The sequence below is a fragment of the Corythoichthys intestinalis genome, chromosome 3 (assembly GCF_030265065.1).
Source record: "Corythoichthys intestinalis isolate RoL2023-P3 chromosome 3, ASM3026506v1, whole genome shotgun sequence".
NCBI classification, from domain to species: domain Eukaryota; kingdom Metazoa; phylum Chordata; class Actinopteri; order Syngnathiformes; family Syngnathidae; genus Corythoichthys; species Corythoichthys intestinalis.
In genome coordinates this window covers 65,574,015-65,590,082 of record NC_080397.1, presented here as the reverse complement: position 1 = coordinate 65,590,082, position 16,068 = coordinate 65,574,015, and the positions used below count along the sequence as shown (strand labels likewise).

Here is a 16,068-nt window from a genome sequence, read left to right as displayed (position 1 = left end):
GCACCAGAAGGGGTGATTAAAGTGCAAGTGGAGTTAAACAAACAGCGTGCTGTTTTGCCCTTGTACGTGGTAAAGGTCAATGCCCCCCCTTTATTTGGTAGGGAATGGCTGAAAGTCATTAAACTGAACTGGAAAGATTTCAAGACTGTCCATGCAATTGAGCAACGACAAGATGACAGTTTGGAGACAGTGTTAGAAAGACACTCGGCTGTTCTCTCAACTAAGCTGGGCACAATGAAAGGTGTTAAGGCCAAGTTGACCCTCAAATCTGACAGTGTGCCCAAGTTTTGCCCGCCACGTAACGTGCCCTATGCTCTTCGACCACGTGTGGAGCTGGAGTTGAAACGCCTGACGGAGTTAGGGGTCATCTCACCGGTGGCACACAGTGACTGGGCTACGCCCGTGGTACCTGTCGTTAAAAGGGATGATGATACAGTGAGATTGTGCGGGGACTTCAAAGTCACCCTCAACCCGGCACTATGTGTGGATAAGTACCCAATTCCACGCATCGAAGATCTGTTTGCATCTCTAGCAGGAGGTCAACACTTCAGCAAGCTGGATTTATCAAATGCCTATCTACAAATGGAAGTTGAAGAGAACTCAAAGAAATTGCTGACAATATCAACACAAAAAGGACTATTCCAGTTCAACAGGTTACCTTTTGGAGTAGCATCAGCTCCTGCCTTATTTCAGAAGGCTATGGACCAAGTACTTCTTGGAATGTCATTTACACATTGTTATTTGGATGACATCCTAATCAGTGGTCCTGACAAACAGACACATCTCAAAACCCTGGATGCTGTGCTGGGCAGGCTAAAGGAATATGGCTTGCATCTCAAGAAAGAAAAGTGCTTGTTTTTCCAAAAGTCGGTGGAATATTTGGGTCATATCATCGACGCAGCTGGGCTCCACAAATCACCTGAGAAAGTACGAGCCATTGTGGAAGCACCAGCACCAAGTGATGTCAGTCAGCTACGTTCCTTTTTAGGGATGCTGAATTACTACGGACGTTTCATTCCGGACCTCGCTACTGTTCTACAACCACTGAACCAGCTGCTAAATAAAGAGAAAAAATGGCAGTGGACATCTGACTGCGAGGCAGCTTTCCAGAAAGCTAAACAGCTCCTAGTATCTCAGGAGGTATTGACACACTACAATCCTGAGCTACCCCTCCGTTTAGCTTGTGATGCTTCACCATATGGAGTCGCACGTAATGCCTAACGGTGATGAAAAGTCCATCGCCTATGCATCGCGAACTCTGAGTAAAGCTGAAAGAAATGATGCTCAAATTGAGAGGGAGGCGTTAGCAATTGTGTTTGGAGTACGCAAATTCCATCAGTACCTTTATGGGAACAAGTTCACGCTGCTCACTGATCATCGCCCGCTAACAACCATCCTGAGTCCAGAGAAAAGCACACCATCTATGGCAGCGGCGAGAATGCAGCGTTGGGCACTCCTCCTTTCAGCACATAATTACACCATTCAGTACAGGAAAGGTGAATTACATGCTAATGCTGATGGACTGTCAAGACTCCCGCTTCCTCATGCTACTATTGAGAAAGCAGGCGCAGTGGAAGTGTTCTATGCATCTCAACTGGATACTCTACCTTTCAGTAACAGCAAGATCAAGCATAGCACCATGACTGATTCAACCTTGTCCAGAGTCATGGAAATGGTGGCAACTGGTCGTTTTCCTGCCGCTAAGGATGCAGACGAAGAGCTGTCTCCTTATATCCTGCGCCGACATGAACTCACAATTCAACAAGGATGTCTAATGTGGGGTGTGAGAGTTATTGTACCACCAAAATTGCGTCCCCATGTCCTGGAAGAGCTACATGCAGCACATCCAGGTGTCGTGAGGATGAAAAGTCTAGCTCGCAGCTATGTGTGGTGGCCTGGCATTGACTCTCAAATTGAACATCAAGTGAAGTCCTGCCACACATGTCAGCGTGTGCAAAAAGACCCTGCATTGGCGCCATTACACCCTTGGATGTGGCCGTCAAGCCCTTGGGAAAGGATACATGTGGACTTTGCAGGTCCATTTGAAGGTCATATGTATCTTGTTGTGGTTGATGCACATTCAAAATGGCCTGAGGTACACATCATGGAAAGTATCACATCGAGTAAGACAATACAAGTGCTAAGAGGACTTTTTAGTCGCTATGGTATTCCACATATTCTTGTTAGTGACAATGGACCTCAATTCTGTTCGGAAGAATTTAGCACATTTTTGAAGGCAAATGGTGTCAAACATATCCGTTCAGCACCATACCATCCTGCCAGTAATGGTTTGGCAGAGCGTTTCCTGCAGACGTTCAAGCAGGCTTTAAAGTCTTCCAGAGGAACCAAACCTGTACAACAGCGGCTTGATGCGTTTCTGTTGACATATAGAAACACCCCCCACGCAACAACAAAAGAAACACCTGCTATTTTGTTCATTGGACGGAAGTTGCGTTCTCGTTTGGACTGTTTGAAACCTGATGTTGCTCAAGCAGTGCACCTATCACAGGATGACCAACAGCAACGACGTCTACAACACTCAAAGGACAGGCAGTTTGATGTTGGAGAGCCAGTCCTTGTGCGTGATTATAGGAAGGGGGAAGAGAAGTGGACACAAGGTGTGGTGATGAAAAAAACGGGACCAGTGTCGTACAAAGTAAATGTGGAGCCTCATGGAACCTGGAAACGCCATGTGGACCAGATGCTGACTCGTTCCACATCAGTACCATCACAGACCACAGTGAACATTCCTGTGAGTTCTTCATCAAGTGATAGTTCAATCACAGCTACCACTAACTCATCTCACCATCAAGACGATGCGGATCAAGTTCCCAAGATCACAGATCCACCTAAAACACCACATAAGGAACCAACCAAGATAGTAGAGACAGATAGACGCTATCCTGTGAGGATTACAAAACCACCTGCTCGTTATAGTGACGAGTAAGCGTTAGTTAAAAAGTTGGTTGCAATTTGTAAGAGTACAACTGTTAAAAAAAAAAAAAAAAAAAAAAAGGTTAATGTTATGGACAATGTATCTTGGTGGGAAGGAAATGTTATGTATGTGCATGTTATTCACGATTTTACCACAAGATGGTATCAGTTCTCCATGTTGAGTATTGTAAGTAGAAGAAACAAAAGATAATAAATGAAGAAGTGTGAACCAGCCAGCTGTGTCTGCGTAGCTCGGTGTCAATGTAAAAGTGTTTACATTTAGACATAAAAGGAGCGACATAACAGTAAAGTACACTATTTAGTAATTTGAACCATCACACTAGTTGTTTCACAAAGTATTTAAAAAACATTTTATATCAAGTACATTCCACTGAAAACCACATCTCTTTCCAGGAATCATAACTTTATTCAGATTTCAGTTCTATTTACTCTGGTCACCATATGTATCGAAGAATATCAGAGGAATTTGTCAGTCAAAATCGAAGTGGCTGTCTTGAAATGTTTCCATTCTTAAAACGACACCCTATCTGCCAGTCTGTCAAATGAGAGAGAGAAAAAAGATAGGCTCAGGGAATGATTTTAAAATTAGAAACAAAAAAAAACGAGAATAGAACTGTACTAGAGATTTTAGTCATGCATGAGCAATAAAAAGGAGGCGTTTGGGTCAGCCTGATAGCAAAGGTTTTTCTCTTATTCAAACAGCGCAGGCCTTGGATTTACATGTCAAAGTGTACATGCTGACCACAAAAAAAAAAGGAAAAAAAAGGGTAATTCAATATTTACTAATTTTTATTTATTTTTTTAAGTTAGCTGCTTCTCACATACAGGTTTATTATCCATCAATCAAGCCCCCTTATTACAAACACGGACATTACACATTTGGTTTCGTGGTTTTAATTTTCAATTTGGAACCGATATCGGTACGTATTGAATAGGGTTGTGCGTCCTTTGGAATTGAACGGTTCCGATTCTGATTCCACGTTTCGATTCCGGTTCCAAACAACTCCGATTCCTTTAAGAGGCGGGGTCCAAAAAAAAAAAAAGGCAGGGAAAAAAAATTGCACAGTCTATATTAAAGTTCTTTTACTTCTCGATGATTTTTTAAAATTATATGAACTTCTCATTGGGCTATTTTTGTATATAAATATCAGTCTGTGAACTTAAATGTGATGAGGATTCTTTCCACAAGAATGCACTTTCACAAAGGTGTTCCAAAAACTCACGGAGAAAACATTTACACATATTCTTTTGCCATACATGCACCTTAGCTGGGAGCTACGACCAAGCATTAGTATACAGTGGGGCAAATAAGTATTTAGTCAACCACCAATTGTGCAAGTTCTCCTCCTTGAAAAGATTAGAGAGGCCTGTATTTGTCAAGATGGGTAAACCTCAACCATGAGAGACAGAATGTGGAAAAAAAACCAGAAAATCACATTCATTTGAAAATAAATTCTTTAAAAAATCAAACAGAGTGGAAAATAAGTATTTAGTCACCTACAAACAAGCAAGATTTATGGCTGTCAAAGAGGTCGAACTTCTAACGAGGTCTAACGAGGCTCCACTCACTACCTGTATTAATGGCACCTGTTTTAAGTCATTATAAAAGACACCTGTCCACCATCAGTCAGTCACACTCCAAACTCCACTATGGCCAAGACCAAAGAGCTGTCGAAGGACACCAGAGACAAAATTGTAGACCTGCACCAGGCTGGGAAGACAATCTGCAATAGGTAAAATGCTTGGTGTAAAGAAATCAACTGTGGGAGCAATTATTAGAAAATAGAAGACATACAAGACCACTTATCATCTCCCTCGATCTGGGGCTCCATGAAAGATCTCACCCCGTGGCGTCAAAATGAGAACAAGAATGGTGAGCAAAAATCCCAGAACCACACGGGGGGACCTAGTGAATGACCTACAGTGAGCTGGGACCACAGTAACAAAGGCTACTGTCAGTAACGCAATGTGCCGCCAGGGACTCAAATCCTGCACTGCCAGATGTGTCCCCCTCCTGAAGAAAGTACAGGTCCAGGCCCGTCTGCAGTTCGCGAGTGAGCATTTGGATGATCCAGAAGAGGACTGGGAGAATGTGTTATGGTCAGATGAAACCAAAATAGAACTTTTTGGTCGAAACACAAGTTCTCGTGTTTGGAGGAGAAAGAATACTGAATTGCATCCGAAGAACACCATACCCACTGTGAAGCATGGGGGTGGAAACATCACGCTTTGGGGCTGTTTTTCTGCAAAGGGACCAGGATGACTAATCTGTGGAAAGGAAATAATGAATGGGGCCATGTATCGAGAGATTTTGAGTGAAAATCTCCTTCCATCAGCAAGGGCATTGAAGATGAGACGTCGCTGGGTCTTTCAGCATGACAATGATCCCAAACATACACCCAGGGCAACAAAAGGAGTGGCTTCGTAAGAAGCATTTCAAGGTCCTGGAGTGGCCTAGCCAGTCTCCAGATCTCAACCCCTTAGAAAATCTGTAGAGGGAGTTGAAAGTCCGTGTTGCCCAACGACAGCCCCAAAACATCACTGCTCTAGATCAGATCTGCGTGGAGGAATGGACCAAAATACCAGCAACAGTGTGTGAAAAGCTTGTGAAGAGTTACAGAAAACATTTGGCCTCCGTTATTTCCAACAGAGGGTACATAACAAAGTATTGAGATGAACTTTTGGTGTTGACCAAATACTCATTTTCCACCATGATTTGCAAATAAATTCTCTAAAAATCAAACAATGTGTTTTTCTGTGTTATTTTCTCCCCACATTCTGTCTCTCTTGGTTGACGGTTTACCCATGTTGACAATTACAGGCCTCTCCAATATTTTCAAGTGGGAGAACTTGCACAATTAGTGGTTGACTAAATACTTATTTGCCCCCACTGTAAGTTTGTCTATTGATTATAATTTGATGTAGATGAGGCAAAATAATAAGGTTCCCCTATTTGTAAAACCAATACTGTTGTGTTTACAGACACATGCAATGTTTATGTTGTAACAATACTAGTTAGGCCAGTGAATGGCGCTGTAGGCGTGTGTACGTATAATGCGGAGACGAAGAGATGAGAGCATCCGGCTAGGATGCTATGTGACGTGATGCTATGTGCTTACTGTTATGTGCTTACATTAAAAAGGAATGGAATGCTTCATATGGCTGCTTCTTTCTAAACAAGCAACACGACAGATTCTAAAACAAAAGATGCTTTTACTACTGTTGATTTTAACGGAGGCGGCAACGCGCTACGTACAGTAGCTGCTTATATACAGTGCCTTGCAAAAGTATTCGGCCCCCTTGAATCTTGCAACCTTTTGCCACATTTCAGGCTTCAAACATAAAGATATGAAATTTAATTTTTTTGTCAAGAATCAACAACAAGTGGGACACAATCTTGAAGTGGAACAACATTTATTGGATAATTTGAACTTTTTTAACAAATAAAAAACTGAAAAGTGGGGCGTGCAATATTATTCGGCCCCTTTACTTTCAGTGCAGCAAACTCACTCCATAAGTTCAGTGAAGATCTCTGAATGATCAAATTTTGTCCTAAATGACCGATGATGATAAACAGAATCCACCTGTGTTTAATCAAGTCTCCGTATAAATGCACCTGCTCTGTGATAGTCTCAGGGTTCTGTTTAAAGTGCAGAGAGCATTATGAAAACCAAGGAACACACCAGGCAGGTCCGAAATACTGTTGTGGAGAAGTTTAAAGCCGGATTTGGATACAAAAAGATTTCCCAAGCTTTAAACATCTCAAGGAGCACTGTGCAAGCCATCATATTGAAATGGAAGGAGCATCAGACCACTGCAAATCTACCAAGACCCGGCCGTCCTTCCAAACTTTCTTCTCACACAAGGAGAAAACTGATCAGAGATGCAGCCAAGAGGCCCATGATCACTCTGGGTGAACTGCAGAGATCTACAGCTGAGGTGGGAGAGTCTGTCCATAGGACAACAATCAGTCGTACACTGCACAAATCTGGCCTTTATGGAAGAGTGGCAAGAAGAAAGCCATTTCTCAAAGATATCCATAAAAAGTCTCGTTTAAAGTTTGCCACAAGCCACCTGGGAGACACACCAAACATGTGGAAGAAGGTGCTCTGGTCAGATGAAACCAAAATTGAACTTTTTGGCCACAACGCAAAACGATATGTTTGGCGTAAAAGCAACACAGCTCATCACCCTGAACACACCATCCCCACTGTCAAACATGGTGGTGGCAGCATCATGGTTTGGGCCCGTTTTCTTCAGCAGGGAGATGGAAGATGGTTAAAATTGACGGGAAGATGGATGCAGCCAAATACAGGAACATTCTGGAAGAAAACCTGTTGGTATCTGCACAAGACCTGAGACTGAGACTTATCTTCCAACAGGACAATGATCCAAAACATAAAGCATAATCTACAATGGAATGGTTCAAAAATAAACGTATCCAGGTGTTAGAATGGCCAAGTCAAAGTCCAGACCTGAATCCAATCGAGAATCTGTGGAAAGAGCTGAAGACTGCTGTTCACAAACACTCTCCATCCAACCTCACTGAGCTCGAGCTGTTTTGCAAGGAAGAATGGGCAAGAATGTCAGTCTCTCTCTGTGGAAAACTGATAGAAACATACCCCAAGCAACTTGCAGCTGTAATTGGAGCAAAAGGTGGCGCTACAAAGTATTAACGCAAGAGGGCCGAATAATATTGCACGCCCCACTTTTCAGTTTTTTCTTTAAAAAGTTTCAATTATCCAATAAATTTTGTTCCACTTCACGATTGTGTCCCACTTGTTGATTGACAAAAAAATAAAATTTTATATCTTTATGTTTGAAGCCTGAAATGTGGCGAAAGGTTGCAAGGTTCAAGGGGGCCGAATACTTTTGCAAGGCACTGTAGCTACATTAGCCCGATGTAATATTACTACTTATTCTCGTATTATTCCATCCATCCATCCATCCATCCATCCATCCATCCATCATCTACCGCTTCAACCGGGGTAGGTTAACGGGGCAGCAGAAGACATAAGTAATTTATAGTTTTACTTACCGTATTTTTCGGATTATAAGTCGCAGTTTCTTTCATAGTTTGGCAGAGGGTGCGTCTTATACTCTGGAGCGACTTATTTGTGATTATTTACGGTCGGGTTGGGCCGACTTCTCTCTCGCTAACTTTTTAAAAATAAATATATATTCATATATTTATACTGAAACGATGTATAGATGTTAAATAAAATAATTTGGATAAAACAGGGAAGGCGCTGTGCATGCCTGCGCACATGAACACAGTGGGCTCGCTCTCTTTTCAATCTTCCCCTCCCGCGCCGTGGCGCCCTCCGCGAGCATCCTGGTATTTCCTTTTCGATATGGAGCAGCTATAGGAGTGAAAAACAAACTAAAGACAGGGGAATTGAAAAGCAAACAACTGTGGTAGGAGTGGGATATGGAAAGGATTCAAATTGATTGTTGAAAATGCTATACGGAAAACTGTTGGCTTCGCTGAATGTAAACAAATGTGGCGCTCTCATACGAGAAATATAACTTTTCCAGCGTTTTATAGTTGTGTAAATGCATTTATGATCATAAAAATATGTAGACTATTTAAACATTGAAAAAACTTTTACAATTTTTTTCTGCTCAACTCGAGATTAAAATGTCAAATCCACTATCCGCCTGTTAGAACAGACACGCAAATAGAAAATATATAAATGTTTATTGAATATCCGTCTTAGTTTTGTTTAACTGGGATAATTCGTTACAAATGACAGGCTTTAATTTGTTATCATTATACATATAAGCACCGGCATCATCACAAACGTGATCACACAAAACGCAACCACGCATCGCATACCTGCATTTCCTCCTCCTCCTGAGTCCTCACAAATACAACATAAAATTTTGTTTTTTTGGGGCTCGTGCCTACAAATAAAACATAAAATGTTGTGTTTTTTCGGGCTCGGGCAAGCAAATCAAGGTAAATGATCGGGCTCGGGCCGCGTCGGGCTTTAAAACCCGCGGGCCAGTTGGGTCGGGCTGGATTTTTTCGGCCCGATCTATCTTCTTGCGTCATGTAATGTTAGCATACCTTACACCTATTCAGTCTGTTGTGACATGTCTGTTCTTGGTGCTGGATTCTATCAAATAAATTTTCCCCCAAAGTGCCACTTATACTCTGGTGCGACTTATATGTTTTTTTCCTTTTCATTGTGCATTTTTTGGCTGGTGCAACTTATACTCAGGTGCGACGTACTGTATAGTCCGAAAAATACGGTACTTGGTTCTTACTGGTTAGAGGACGAGGACCGGCGCAGTGTGTCAAATGCGCGTTACTCAGCTATGCACTTGGCACTTATGTTCCATGAAGCCAGAGGTGTTTAATCCTATTGGTTGTGCAGCAACCTTTGCATGATATACAGTGGGGCAAAAAAGTATTTAGTCAGCCACCAATTGTGCCAGTTCTCCCACTTCAAAAGATGACAGAGGCCTGTGATTGTCTTTATCACTAGAATTACCATGGGTGTCCCATTTTGGGACAACCTAGGATCATCCCCAAGGGTGTCCCATTTTGGGACAGCCTTATAAGGAGATCCTCCCCCAAGCCCATCTCATTTCTACCCCTTGGCCCACCTCCTGGCCCACCCCTTGGCCCTTCAAACGAAGCAATAAGGAGTAGGGGTAAGGGGTAGGGCTTGAAACATCAGCAGGTAAAGAGAAAGCAGCCTACTCAAGAAAGTTTTCGCCCAACCCCCTCCTCTGCTAATGGCTCAATTTACGAGCAAAGACAAAGCAGCGGTGGCCTCAGAATTGTGACATAAATAAAACTCCATACAAAGCAGCCTGACTCTAGAAGGTTTCGCCCTTACCTTTTGCATTCAAACACATTTTGCTTTCGCTCAAGTGACTTTTGCTTTTGATTGAAAATATATACTTTGATTGAAGGAACTTTTTTGGGGGGACTGACAAAGAAATAAACAAATCTACCAACACATTTATCAACCAACAGTAGGCTTTCAAAGCTGTGATTGATTTTAATAAAATATAAAAACATATCAAAAGCAAAACAAATACAACAATTTCTTTGGCGGTCTTTATTTTGAGGCAACTTTTGCATTCAAACATTTTGCTTTCATTCAAGTGACTTTTGTCACGCAAAGAGAACAAGCTTCGTCAGCAGCCCCTCACACCCAGTCCCAGTAAAAGAGCCAAGTGTCAAGTTAGAGTTGAATGCTCACAGAACTCTGCAAACGGCAGTTGTGTTCACTGCTACAGGTACACCTGTGGCAAATGCAAGAAGGAGCCGGCATTGGAGTGCCAACCCTGTTATGACAGCCCAGACAGAATACGCCACCACCACCGCTGAGACACCATGTATTTTGCATGATGACTATAATGAAAAGACAGACAAAATAATTGTTGTGTTCGGTAAATTTATTTTGCTTTTGATATGTTTTTATATTTTATTAGAATCAGTCACAGCTCTGAGAGCCTACTGTTGCTTGATAAAGTTGTAGGTAGATTTGTGTATGTCTTAGTCGATCCAAAAAAAAAAGGTTCCTTCAATCAAAGTATATATTTTCAATAGAAAATAAAAGTCACTTGAATGAAAGCAAAATGTGTTTGAATGCAAAAGTTGCCTGAATGATAGCTTGTTTCTGAACCAAGAGTGGTATTTACTAGTCTTGCATATTTTTTTCCAGCCATTTCATGTGAGGTGCTTTTCTTGTTACCACTATTGCTTGGTGTGCTTAGTTGTCGTATTTCTGAATATCTATGTATATCAATGTATATCCACAGCAAATTGTTAACTGATCTTTTCAAAAATGTTTTTTAACATGTAGAGGGTATTCAAACAAATACATCCGAATGAATTAGAATTATTATACTACTGTTAAAAAATCCTCAGAAGTTTAGCAGTTTATTGTCAAGTAAGAAGTAACAGTGTCTGAAAGTAACATGACACCCATTCCCCATTCACTGGTAATGGCTGAAAATTTCCCCCCAACCCCCTTCCACAGCGAACAGCGGAATTGCAAGTAAAGAAAAAGCAGCCTGACTTGCAAATGTTTCGCCCTTACTTTTGCATTCAAACACATTTTGCTTTGCTTTCAAGTGACTGTATTGTGACGTAAACACGATGCTTTATATGGCGGAAAACACGGACTTGAAAGTAGGCCTGAACGATATTGGAAAAAACTATTGCTGCGATTTTTGGGGGGTTTGCGATATATTGCGATATTATATTGCGATATTAAAAAATATAGTGTATATTTTTTTTAAAAGAAATTTTTACTTGATGACTTGACTAGCTGTTTGGAAAGACTTTGGATGACTCATCATGACCACAGTGTACAGTATTCCATCGTTTTTCGCAGTTAATACGGACCAGAACCCGCCGCGATAAGTGAAAAACCACGTAGTAGCGCACATCTGTAAACGGGGTGTCCAGGGAAACTAAAACAAGCAAATTAAAAATAGTTAAGGGGCTTAATGCGCCATGATTCTGCTATTGCAGCATATAGACATATTGTTCTATCAAACAAAACAGTTCCTTTGGCTTAAAATACAGCAGTTTATTTTAGGGCTGTCAAAATTATCGCGTTAACGGGCGTTGTTCTTTTAAAATTAATCACGTTAAAATATTTGACGCAATTAACGCAGATGCCCCGCTCTGACAGATTTAAATAACGGTGCAGTGAAACGCACACTTGTTAATTGTTTTATGGAGTTTTAACGCCCTCTGCTGGCGGTTGGGTGCGACTGATTTTATAGGTTTCAGCAACCTAAGCATTGTGTAAGTAATTATTGACATCAACAATGGCGGGCTACTAGTTTATTTTTTAATTGAAAATTTTACAAATTTCATTAAAACGAAAACATTAAGAGGGGTTTTAATATAAAATTTCTACATCTTGGACTAACATTTTTTTTTTAAGAACTACAAGTCTTTCTATCCATGGATCGCTTTAACAGAATGTTAATAATGTTAATGCCATCTTGTTGATTTATTGTTATAATAAACAAATACAGTCCTTATGTACCGTATGTTGAATGTATATATCCATCTTGTGTCTTATGTTTCCAATCCAACAATAATTTACAGAAAAATATGGCATATTTTAGAGATGGTTTGAATTGCGATGAATTACAATTAATTAATTTTTAAGCTGTAATTAACGCGATTAAAATTTTGAATCGTTTGACAGCCCTAGTTTATTTTAAAGAGGGGTCAAAAGCAGAAACTGCTTTTTCAGTCTTGTCTGTGTTTTTTATATTCTATTTAAGTTCATCTTTATTTTATCAGGCAGTCTCATTGAGATTAATATCTCTTTTACAAGAGAGGCCTGAGCACAAAGAAACATTCACAAAATACTCTAACGAAAACAGTTGCAATAATCAGTAAAAACATCAGACAAAAGAGATTCCAAATCGGCAAGATGAATGATTGACTGTAGTTTAAGAGTAGATTGCAATTCGTTCCACTTAAGAGTAGCATAATAGCTAAAGCCAACATTAGTGCGTGTGAGTGGAATGCTTAGGGTTAAGTAATTAGTTGATCGTGTTTTGTATTTACTGGATTTGAATGACAAGAGAGATGTGAGGTAGTGAGGACGTTTGCATAGAAAAGCCTTATAGATGAATAACATGATGTGGATATTTCTTCTTCAGGCATGAAAATCTCTCGAAATTTGCCGTTTTGAAGTCAAAAAGGATGACCTACGTGAATCGTGTAGATCCGAGGAGAAAAATTTTAAGGAGGGGGGGGGGGGGGTCGTTTGTAGGCATGTGCCAGTTACCTTCACGGATTACCATGCTATGAAAACGTCGCGGTTACAAAACCACTAAAATTTTCCGTCATACAGTAGTACGTATTCGTTATTTTTCATGTGTCGAAAATGCAGCCAGAATTGGCTTGGCGCGGCAGCGCTTCCCCTGTTTGATGCTGCGTGTGTCCGTGACGCTATTCCAGCAAACCCAAAAGCAAGCACTCCAAACGCAAGGCGTAAATTCTTCAATTTATTGATCCCTCAAATCGTGGTAACTGAAATATACCAAATGAATACATTTAAAACGTAGTACACTCGTATTTTTCCACATGTGAGTGGCTTCAACAGTTTAGCTTCATGAAAAAGTTCGTCAAAAACAAAACATACATTTTCCTTTCAAATTCAATACACAAAGTTACTAAAAACTTACAAAGACGAATGATAGGCAAGGCTTAGCTAGGACAGCAACTTCATTGAAGTTAATCACAGCCGCTGAGAGAGAAACAAGTTTGTATGCGGGGAGGGGAAAAAAAAAAAAAAGAGCGTCAAAGATCGCTAATTGCGACAGATGATCTTGTACTAAGCACAAATTCACATTCGCTGGAGGAGGTAAAGTATCACTCCCAATTGTTTTTAGATGAATGCATTTGCCAGCATATTGAATTTAGTGAGTAATGGTTTTCGTTTGCAACCCATCAAAAATTGCTACCTTGCGGTTTTGCGCATGCGCGTAACGTTAAAAATGGCCGCGAATGCGGCGATTCCAAAGTAAACACTACAAACTTTCTTTAAAGAAAGGAATATTTGCTTAAGTTTGATCATGTAAAGACATGTACAAAAGTTCTCAGACACATCCTACCATGTTAGCTGCACACAGTAACTGCACGCCGCGCTCTCACTGTTAACAACTTTGCCGCGTCGTTAAGTATTCATTTACGCCATTTTCGTGTTGCACATGTATGTTTATGATGTATCTAGTTTAGATAGCACTTTGGATAACATTGAGAGTCCAATTGAATGTAAAAGAGGGGTTTTTCAGCGCCACAAAAGCTTTGGGAGCAAAATTTTATAAGGGAGCAAATTTTGACAGAACACCGTTCGTTGCAGCTTGCGTTGAACACTGCCGCAGCGTCCGGTGAAAAAATAGCTCCCGTTAAGGTAGCGTCAAGCTTGTGTATTTAACGGTAATATAAAAGCAGTGTTGTCAATAACGTGGTATCGTAATGCGTACCTAATCTGATTACTTTCTTTCAGTAAAAAACAATCTAACGCGTTCATTTTTCTAAATCAGTAATCTGAGTAAAATTACTTTCCTTGATGCCTGTGCGTTACTATTTTGTTATTGCCCCATAATGTGTGTAGAATGAAGAATACTGTAGTCATGGGAGTGACATCACATGTCACATTTTTTAATCGGGGATGGAACAAAAAGGGTCACTTGTATTACCATGATGCGTGAGCGCTGGGAGTTTGCGGCCAAAACAACATAGCCTTGCTACCTCGCCAGGATGCAATGAAATAGGCAGGAGATATACTACAAACGGCTGTATTTGCACACTGGAAACACAGCCATTACTTCACATTTTTGTCCAGTAAAGATAACAAAAATATCTCCGTGCGCTGCGAACTTTGCGCTGGCTCAGAAAGACTGTCGACCGCTATAAGCATCCAATTCAAGCACCACTTGGAATTACAGCACAACAGGTAACACGACAGCCAGGACTTTTTGATACTGCTCGTGCTCAGTCCTCGGTTCAAGCTCAGTTGTTGTTGAGGGTTTTGAAAGCTTAGGTTTAAAGAAATTCTAAATATCCATCTTGCCTCCTCAGCTGTAGTTTTGGCTAAGCAATGCAAACGGCTGTCTCTAAGGTTCTCTAGTCACGTGATCTGTTCGAAAAATGATTTGGACCCAATATGAAATCCTTTGAAGAATTCCTGTTCAATTTATTCATTTTTGTTTGTTTTATTGCTCTAAAATACTTTGAAGGATTCCTGTTCATTTTATTCATTTTTGTTTGTTTTATTGCTCTAAAACTTTTATAGACAACATTTTAATGGCCATATTCAATGGTCTTTATTTTAAAGGGGAAGTTCAGAATTTTTTACATTAGGCTTAATCTTTGAGTTAGCCGGGGTTTAATTAGTCGTTGGAAATGATTTGAACAAATTCTGTGCAGTTTGACAGTTATTTGTTAGTTTCAGGGCTCCGGAGTGGCTAAGCTAGCGCGAGTCAATGGTGGTTAAAATCAACTCCTTCAACTAATTAAACCCCCGTTAACTCGAATATTAAGCCTTATGTGAAAAATTAAAATGGTCAAATTCGCCACATGTAGGACGTTTTGCCGACGGCGGACATTTTGGCAGAACGCCGGAACATATTTCCTCCACACCTTTCTCACCTTTTTAACCCCTGACCCATTTTCATGCCTGCTTCTTGACTGTAGTGAAGACCAACCAACGTTTTGATAAAGGGTACAATGATGAGTGCAGAAATTGTCATTGGTGATGAAACGTAGTGCACTGTGATAGACCGGCTTTAATTGATGAAGAGTTGATGGAGCTGCACGACAGTGCAGGATGTCCCCAAAATCAAGAACAGAAACAAAAGAGAACACAATGGTTTTTCAGTTCGAAGTTGACAGACAGCCTTTGATTCTATACAGGAAGCTAAGTTTGAAAGTAAGTTTATGGATTAGATGATGAATATGAGTTTTGAATGATAAATTACTGTCAATCCAAATTCCTAAGTATTTGTATGAATCAGTGAGAGAAATTTGGGTACCATTTAGGGATTTGATTCCAGGTAGGTCACTGTCGGTAATGGTGGAAGTGGAGAAAACCATGTATTTGTTTCTTTCAGCATTTAAAACTAATCTGTGGTTATGAAGAGATATTTGTAAACAATCAAAAGCAGTCTGTAAATGAGTCAGAGCTCGAGCTGGGGAAGAACCAGGAGGAAAATCGGCAATCATCAGCAAAAAAAGTGGACATTACAACATTGATTAGGAAGAATAATATTATTAATGCATAACGTAAAAAGGATTGGTCCAAGGACACCTGCGGCACCCCATTTTTAATAGTAAGTGGACTTGATAGAACACCGTCAGCAGCAAGAGTTTGTATTCTGTCCGTAAGGTAGGACTTAAACCACTTGAGAGCATTAACATCTAAACCAATGGTCTGAAGTTTATGGAGAAGAATTTTATGATCAACGGTATCAAGTGCTTTTGAAAGATCAATGAAAAGAGCAGCACAGAACTGGTTATTATCAAGAAAGGAGACAATGTTATTTAAGACAAACTGTAGCTGTAATTGTACTGTGACCTGGGCGAAAAATAGACTGTTGCGGCTGAAGTATGTT

The 16,068-nt window shown here is 40.5% G+C and overlaps 1 protein-coding gene and 1 pseudogene across 5 annotated transcripts in view; one reads left to right on the top strand and one right to left on the bottom strand.

The window, feature by feature from the left end:
- The first annotated feature begins 234 nt into the window (after positions 1-234).
- LOC130913549 (uncharacterized protein K02A2.6-like) lies at positions 235-2,947 on the top strand (annotated as a pseudogene).
- Positions 2,948-3,312: 365 nt separating this feature from the next.
- Positions 3,313-16,068, bottom strand: part of LOC130913367 (mitochondrial import receptor subunit TOM70-like) — a 122,169-nt gene continuing 109,413 nt past the window's right edge. For 2 of the 5 annotated variants that reach the window (XM_057831932.1, XM_057831933.1), the window contains exon 14: positions 10,134-10,327. In XM_057831932.1, coding sequence (XP_057687915.1) covers positions 10,172-10,327 — 156 coding nt within the window. In that variant the 3' untranslated portion in view covers positions 10,134-10,171. Of the gene's footprint in view, positions 3,491-10,133; positions 10,328-13,384; positions 15,268-16,068 lie in introns of those variants that run through there. The other 3 variants (XM_057831935.1, XM_057831937.1, XM_057831934.1) reach the window with 3 other exon arrangements.